The 8,848-nt window shown below is 39.0% G+C and overlaps 1 protein-coding gene across 1 annotated transcript; it reads right to left on the bottom strand.

The window, feature by feature from the left end:
* Positions 1–3,927: 3,927 nt before the first annotated feature.
* Positions 3,928–5,796, bottom strand: LOC110932952 (uncharacterized acetyltransferase At3g50280). Its single transcript, XM_022176202.2, has 2 exons — positions 4,790–5,796; positions 3,928–4,322 (listed from the first exon to the last, which is right to left on the bottom strand). The coding sequence occupies exons 1-2, from the start codon at positions 5,724–5,726 to the stop codon at positions 3,928–3,930; spliced, it is 1,332 nt and encodes a 443-aa protein (XP_022031894.1). The 5' UTR covers positions 5,727–5,796.
* Between the last annotated feature and the right edge of the window lie 3,052 nt (positions 5,797–8,848).

Below are 8,848 nucleotides of genomic sequence, written 5' to 3'. Positions count from 1 at the left end.
GCTGAAACTCGACCCATTACATAACTGTTCTTAGTTGAAAGAGATCCTTTTATTCGCAGAAAATGTGATGAACACAAAGAAGAAAAAGAGGGCGATAAAAAGGATTATCATTGCAAAAACGACAAAGTCTTCAGGGGTACAAACAAAACTAACAACAAGATGGTGGAAGATATTAAGGAGAGCACCTTACTTTGGCTAAAAATAGGGCCAAATTAGATTATTGGTCTTTTGAGGAGTGGTGTAAAAATGGAACTGATGTCATAGATGGGTACAGAGGCGAAGCTTGAGATTTCGGACGGGGGGTCGAAAACGTATATACCCAAAAATTTCTATACGAAAACTACACGATATCCACTATTGAGCGAAAAGTTCGGGGGTCGGCCGTCCCCTCCCGCCCTACTTGACCTGCGCCCCTGGATGGGTAGCAAAATTGTATCTGATGTATTTGTGACTGCTAGCTCCGGGCTAGAGGCCTGTTTGTTTTGTATAAAAGTCCCCTTTTCTGTTAAAAAAAAAAAAATTTATCAAAGGTAGTACATATAAATTATGAATAAATTAAGCTTGTTTTCAAGCCTCTATCTATATATTTGATATTATTAGAGCATGTCATCGCTAGAGTGGTGGTCGGATCTAGCTGGCAATTTTGGTTGCCAAGAACCAAACGTCCCGCGATGTAGCCCTAGTCCGCTTGCCTCATCGATTCGGGAGGTTTGGAGTCCGCTTGCCTCATCCATTGGGGAGGTCCGGAATTCCAGACTGGTTTCGGGCATTTGAAGGTGGGGCCAAGTTTTTAACGGCTAGTAAAACTAAGTACTGGCGGGCTAACTACTGCATGAACATGAACTTGGGTCAAAACTGGCTGGATCAAAGTTATATGTTAGTCTTGTAGGGTTAATTAGAAAACCATTGAAAACTTGAAATTTAGATTTTTTTAGTTTTGATTTTCATTCCCTTTAATTATATGTTAGTATTGTAGAAACTAAAATTTTGATTAAAAAATATATAATGAGCTAACGTAGCTAGGGATGGTTTTGGAGGGTTTTTTTTTTCCTCATTATATAAGGCCCCAAGTAAGGTTTGGAGATTCTAGAGGCAAAAGGGAGAAATTTCTTTTGGGGCAGGAATGTGGATAAAAGGAATTTCATTATGCCCCTGCAGCTTTCAGCGGTTCCAGCTTTAGTCCTTCACAAAGTATCACTTCCGATCAATTAAACCAACGTTAAAGGCTTATTCGTCAACTGATCCTAACTACTTAGGTTTTAAAGTTGGGATTTTAGTATCATTAATGGGGGTCTTGAGTTGAATGTCAATTCGATGAATGTATGTCTCTACTACAATTTTGGTTTAAAGCTAAAAAACGTTAAATTCTTATCAGACTTATCTAATGCTCAATGACTTTTGCTTGTGTTAATTTTGTAACGAAACATCGTTAGGGTTTAACATCAATCATTGTTTTTCTAATTCCGTCTTCTGTATGCTATGTATTATACCTAAGGACATACATACTTTCGTTTGGATTAGCGTGAAGTGATAAGAGCAAGGTTACAAAATGCTCTTGACTGATATTCTGAGCATGTGACTATTAGAACAGGTGGATAGGGGCAGGCATGCAGACTTCTTTTTTATGACTTTTTTTACCGGGAAAATTACGAAAATGTCGGTTGACCAAACATGTTTTCAAATTTGTCACGCTCCTGCGTCCTTGGAGCGGCACATTATGCGCGAGATGCGTCCTTCAAGCACGGGATGCGTCCTTAGAGCAAAACCCAATAAAAAATGGACACGTGGCCACGGGATGCGTCCTTCAAGCACGGGATGCGTCCTTCAAGTTTCTGAAGCGTCCGGCGAGGTTTCCGGCGAGTTGCAGGTTTCCGACGAGTTTTCTAGTGAGTTATTTCCGGCGATCCTCCAAGTTTCTTTTAACATGCGTCCTTCAAGTTGCTTTTAACATGTTCTAGTTTGATGTATTAACATTCGGTCGGTTTATATATATATTTTTGTAAACAGGTTTAGATGTGCAAGAAAAAGAAGTCGATCCACATATTCATTTTAGATCCAATTGTTCTTGTTTGATTTTAACTTCGTTTGCAATTTTTTATTTGTTCTCTTAGTGAGGAAGAAAACAGACGTGTGACAATTTGTACACACATAAACGGTTTTAAAAGAAACTTGAAGGATCGCCGGATATAACTTGCCGGAAAACTCGCCGGAAACCTCGCCGGACGCTTCAGGAACTTGAAGGACGCATCCCGTGCTTGAAGGACGCATCCCGTGACCACGTGTCCATTTTTTAATGGGTTTTGCTCTAAGGACGCATCCCGTGCTTGAAGGACGCATCCCGCGCATGATGTGTCCCTAAGGACGCAGGAGCGTGACAAATTTGAAAACATGTTTGGTCAACTGACATTTTTGTAATTTTCCCTTTTTTACCTTTCAAATAAATAATAGAATAAAGTGCAACTTGCCATCCTGTGGTTTGGTCCATACTGCATATTGACACCCTATCTTTCAACTTTTGCCAAATGACACCATGTGATGCTCATTTCATCACACATTGACACCTACCGTCAGTCAAACGTTTGGTTGACTGTCAAAAATGGTTAAAAGACTATTATACCTACATGAGAGAGACACCAGACTATTATAATTTTGAGTTGTATATATTATGGGTTCTTTATGTATAATAAGAATGTGATGGATTGTTGGAGAGGTTGGATTTGGTGTTTGAAGCGTTGAAGGAGTTGTTTGGCATTTGTGTGACGTTTTGAGGAAGTAGTTGTTTGGGACGGGGGGTTTGCGGAGGCCACCGGCATTGTCGAAGCTGCCTGCTAATTGGAATTGACTCGCATTGCCAACAGGCGTACCAGAATCAGAGTCACTTATGCTACAAGTTAATGGTATGTTAATCCGCTTAACGTTTAACATGTAATCAGTATTCTTCTGTAGTGCAATAGGCATGTTAATGAACAAAGTTTAGTTTTTTTGGTGATTTTTAGCATTATGGATATTTTATGGGTAAGTATCATTTGGCAAAAGTTGAAAGATAGAGTGTGAGCATACAATTTAGACCAAACCACAGCGTGGCGAATTACACTTTACTCTAAACAATATGCTAAATATGGTAAGTATTGTCACCAAGTTCTAACCCTTTTAAATAGAATTGTTTAAGAGAATTCTATGCTTTTGAAAATACTTTAAAAGTGAAAACAAGTCAGTTTCGGTTGTTTTTTTTTTTTTTTTACTAAAATGGGGTAAATGTACTTAGCCTTTTTTTATTATATCTTTTTCATTATAATTTTTAAATAGACATAACTTTTTCATATGATAATATATATTTTTTTAAATTACACCAAATTAAAAATATAAAAAATTCTTTTTAATTTTGTGAAATTTTAAAAAAATATTATTATATGAAAAAGTTGTGCTCGTTTAAGAATTACGGTGGAAAAAAAAAGTAAAAGGCTGAAGCCTCTTAGAGACACCACAGAAGGTGGTGTAACGTCTCTATAAGAGACGCCTCAAGTGGCTATTTTCATAATAGGTGGGTCAATAGCTATTTTCGTGATTTTCCCTTTTTGTTTTCCTTCTATACTTTTGACTTTTTTTCCAGGTGGTTTTCCGTTTTTGATTTTTTTCAGATGGTTTTCCGTTTGCAGGTTTTGCTTTTTAGCTCTTTCTCTGTTGTTGTGTTTGTGCTTGCCGATGTAAGTCTTTTTATACGCGGTTCGAATGATGACACGTGTCCGTGCGACTGTAGAACCGACCTTTCTTTTTAAAAGTCATATAAATTAGTATAAAACTCCACTTAAAATGGGTGTACACCTAAATAAGAAAAATACTAAAAAAAATCATAAATGCTTATTAAAGCTTAGACATTTTTCTTTACCTTAACTCAACAAGTTTAAAGATTACATTTTATTAGTGAAATTATTCATTAAAAATATTCGAGAATTCTTCATCAGATTCGAAAGCAGCCATGTGTTCCGGCAACAGGCAGACTTCCAAATCAATGCTTCCTCCGCCCTCCCGTCCGGGATACGACGTCACCTTTCCGTCAAACTTATTACCATACCCACTCAAAACCGCCAATGCTTTCCCCAATCCAAATTCGTTTCCATACATGTCAAACCTAGGCGAGCTCCCCATATATACACTATTTTTGTCAAAATGCACCCTCGCATCCCACGCATCCATCCCTTCCTTAATTCTTTTATCACTATGGCTTGCCACAGCTTCGTGCAACCGTAATGCCGCCCACCCGACACCATGATCAACCAACTCCCTCGTCGTTGTTGTTGCCCTCACCGTCTGAACCATATTACCTAGAGTTTGGTAGATCCCGGTCAGGATAAATTGTATTCATCTCAAATTATGTCACAAATATATATATTCACACAAACATGAACAATTTTTTAGAAATATGTAATCTTGAAATAATGGAATTTGCTATTCAATAGTAAGTTGCAGCGTAGCTTGTTGCACATTTATCTGTCATTCTAATGTAATTTTTCTGTCGTTAATACAATTAAAATGAGGTACATTTTAAAACTTTTTCAAAAACCCATTTAAAAAAGGGGGTGGCGGCGCAAATTGTTGCCCGACTACCTGACATTGCTTTGTAATTGTCCTTTTCGTGTGGAAAGATATGAGCCGATTGGTATATTTAAAAAATTAAAAGTTTTAAACATACCCTAATCTAATCAAACTATTGCAAAACTAATAAAAAAAAACAAGTTCCAGAAAATAAACTAGAAAGCTAACTTAGGTTCATTCATGTGCATAACATTACCGAAGTAAATTTCAGGTAAAGGTGGGGATATCCTGCTTCTATTGTTAATGGCCATCATGCAATCGGTTTCTTGATCTGCTGGAACCCGCCGGGCGCGTGTCACGCACCTCCACACAAGGGCCGAGAGCGACTGTAAAGAGGAAATCTTTGTCGTATTACACTCCGAATTCGCTTTCGCCTTGAGTTTAGCGAGCGAATCCGACGAGAAGTGAAAGATTCGTTCTCTCAACATTGGGCGGTTTGGTCTATTTATGTATTCAACATCATGGCTAAACGGGAGGTTGACAATCGGGTCGGATCCTGTTGGAATCCATCTGTCAAGGATTGGCGGACGTGAAATGCGAGTTAAATGACTGTTTTGCCCTTTGGATTTGAACATTTCTGACCAGGAGTTGATGAAATGCCAGTACGAGGTTCCATCAACTAACATATGGTTGATGGAGCATCCTATAAAGATAGCGTCTACAAGTTTTGTCACTTTTACAGACAGTAACGAGAGTTCGTGACCGTCGTGATTGACAGCTTGGTGATGATCAAAAAACGACTGAACAACCAACGGCACGTCCGTGGGCGTAAGGATGTCATCCACGGTTAGATTAACAGCCGAATGGATAAATCTAGCTCCGGGGCTATTCTCAGGGTTCAAAGACACGGTTAAAGAAGGCGGGTTTTCGTGTTTTATGGCGCCTAAACGGGCGGCCAGCGGGTGGAAATGAGTAAGCGTTGTGGAAAGAGACTCTTTGAGGTCATCCAAGAAGGTGGTTATAGATAAATCTTGATTTTCAGGCAAGCGAAAAAGGAGACCGGTTTGAATGTAGTTAGCAGTAAGCATGAGGAGATCCCATGGTGAGAAGTAAAAGGGTTTCTTTGCTGCTTCTGATACGAATTTTGGGTTGATGAAGCAATCTGAGATGATTTTAACAGTTGGAGAATTCATTGAAGAAAGTGGATAGTTGTTCGATAATTGATGAGTTTGGACGTTTGGTGCATGCTGGTCCTTATGCTGATTTGGGTGCTAGTAGGTATTGATTTGTGGAAGTTTTTTAATTAGACATTAAGTATAAAAAAATCATCACTAACTTCACGATGTCATCTTTATTATAATAAACGTCTTAAGTTAGTTAAGACAATAAAACTATTTTAAATTTCATACCATTATTGTTGGAGTTAATAGATGGATATATCGGGTGGTTCTGCTAGTGGCAAGAAGATAGTGGTATGTCAGTAATCCAAATTTGATATTAACGGCTAAACTTATTTTCCCCATACTATACTAAATTATACACTCCTCACAAGAATTGAATCTTGGTCTCTTCGCAAGAGGTAATTCCTCTTGACCATTAGGTCAAAGTATAAGTATTGTTAGAGTTAATTGATACTCTAGTGTTCCGCTGGTGATACGATAATACTCTAGTGGTCCGTCAGTAATCCAAATTTGCCGTTCAAGAAAAAATTGAACACCTAAAAATCAAAGTAATTCATGTTCATGCTCTTCACTCCAGCCTTCATAGGTGCCTGCAAGACAGATGGAGAGATAATTGTCGGCCTAGGAGAGGGTGGGATGAAAGGACTAGGAAGTTAAAACAATGATATTAAGAAAAAGTTTTAACTTTAAAATTTAATTGCGATTCACTTCAAAGAATTGCATAATGACACATAACAGTAGACATTTACTCCATCATTATTCCCATTGATGTATCTTTGCAAATTATCTATACAGCGAAATAAGATAGACTTTGTGTTTGAGCATTCTTCCTTCTTTTCTTTTCACCTTATCAGCACATTGCTCTTCAGAAGTTTTTGATCTTTTCATATCCTGCTCGCCTAATGCCGCATAAACACGCTCAGGTTTATGCAGTGGCGAAACTTGAAAATTTCCACTGGGGGGTCGGAAGTAACCGGACCTAAAAATTCTATATAAGTAATTTTTTTTTTATAAAACCAGGGGGTCGAAAACGTATATACCTAAAAGATTCTATACGAAACGTACATACATAACACTACTGAGTGAAAAGTTCGGGGGGTCGGGCGCCCCTCCCGGCCCCTTGAAAGCTACGCCCCTGGGTGTAGGTCCGTGTTTCGGGATCCAATCCGTGATTTTCATGTTCATGTTCATAGATGGAAGAGATAAAGAGATGATAAACAAACAACTTTTGTATTAATCCGGTAGTAAACATTACAAGTCGGCCCGATTACATGATAACCGAACTAATACCAAAGAAGTATACATCCAGGGAGAAATCAAGTGGTGATTTCTCCCGGTGAGGACTCAAACCTCCATTCACTCTCTAGCACACACTTGTGCTCTCACTCTTGTGTTTTACAAGACAAGGTGTTGGTATTTATACCAAACACAGGTTGCACAGTCGAAGGATAACACTGACTGGTCGATAGATCATCTGTCGACCATCCAGCTTTCGAAAGATACACACATGCCTCGAAGGATACCATATCCTTCGAGGTCCATCTTCAACCTTCGATGGATATCTTTCGAGCTCATCGAAGGATATCAACAATCCTTCGATGCCCTATCCTTCGACACCAACATAAGCAACCATAACTTGTCTAGCAAACACACACACGGTCAACCGAATAACCCTCTCGTTTGACCACTTCAAACGAGCGGGTCTATACATGTTCGATAGACCGTTTCACTAACTATTACAAATTCAGCGTAAAATAATAACTAATCTATTCGACAAGCATCGGACACAAAATCTGCATCAACAAATTCCCCCTTGTCCGTTGCTGTCGAATGCTGAAAATGCAACTGCAATCAATCTTCAGTCAAGTGTTCATCTTCTCTGTCCGTTGACAAATTCCCCCTTGACCGATGATCCAGGTAAGTAGTATCTTGATGCTCATTGTATAATATTTCCCCCTCAAAGTACGCGTATCCGTGTTGGGTGTTGTGCAATTTCCTCAAAAGGATCAATTGACCGATCTTCCGCTGATCTTCCAATACTCCAACCGGCATATGATAAAGGTTCCATTCTTTAAAAGCTGCATCAAGTCTTGATCTTCAAGCATACTACATTGATAGAGATTTCTGGTGAACTGTCTTCTGTAAACCGTCTTTGTGAAATCGACCAAGTAATGCACTTTAATCTTCAGCATCAACACTCAGGAAAGTCAGCTTGACCAAGTGTATCCCTTGCAAGCTCAACCAAACGGCACGCTTAGTTGAACTACATCCAGATCTCATTGTCTCGCCTTTGTGAAGTCGACCACGTAATGCACTACGAATCTTCAGCATCAGTACTCAGGAAGTCAGCTTGACCAAGTACATCGTTTGCAAACTCAACGAATTGAGTTACCCCCAGATCCCTGTAAAATCCCAAAGAAACATCAAACCCAAAACCGAATCCTGCAGGTCTTCAGCCTTGAACTATCAACTTCCATAAAGATTCCCCCAGGTCTTCAGTAAACAGCGCTTTGAAACAACTGTCGACTTTAGATACCTGTATGTTTCCGTGCAAAACCCTTCACGCTAGCTGGAGAATTAATTAAAATCCTCAAATATGTGTCTGTGCAAAACATTCCACGCAGAACCGTATGTATCACCAGAAAATCACAAACTCTACCACCTGTGATTGCGTTTAGAAATTTACCGAAGAAATTCAACAAATGAAAACATTTTTTATCCCCCCATTTCTTTGGTAAAATCTCTAAACCTTAACAGATTCTTTCCACTTCAAAGAAACTGTCGTCAAATGTTCACCAATTCCCTCCACTGAGCGGAACTGTCATCAATCTTCATTGAATGTTCTCGGTTCCGAAAATTCACGAACATGACTTTCTTCTTTGCATAATCTAGTTGAATAAGAACGTCCCCTGGTACCCCGTAGGATCTGAATTGTATCCCTCCAAAGAATTTGTGAACTCGTTAGGACCGGTATTGACATTCTAGGTTCATTCATTCGTTACCAAATGCGAGAATATGACAATAAACAAAAAAATTTCTTCGTTGCATATTCTAGTTGATAAAGAAATTTCGCCTAGTACCCCGTAGGATCCGACTTGTATCCCTCCAAAGACTTTGTGAACTCGTTAGGATCG

This window comes from Helianthus annuus, chromosome 4 (genome assembly GCF_002127325.2).
Source record: "Helianthus annuus cultivar XRQ/B chromosome 4, HanXRQr2.0-SUNRISE, whole genome shotgun sequence".
Classification (NCBI taxonomy): Eukaryota; Viridiplantae; Streptophyta; class Magnoliopsida; order Asterales; family Asteraceae; genus Helianthus; species Helianthus annuus.
Note: the sequence above shows the minus strand (reverse complement) of the source record. Positions and strands in the feature narration are given on the sequence as shown.

Excerpts from the sequence above, each read along its gene's own strand:
- LOC110932952 (XM_022176202.2), bottom strand. The coding sequence starts at position 5,726 with ATGAATTCTCCAACTGTTAAAATCATCTCAGATTGCTTCATCAACCCA. Across the intron at positions 4,323-4,789 it reads TTTACCTGAAATTTACTTCG|GTAATATGGTTCAGACGGTG; the intron begins GTAATGTTATGC and ends ACCAAACTCTAG.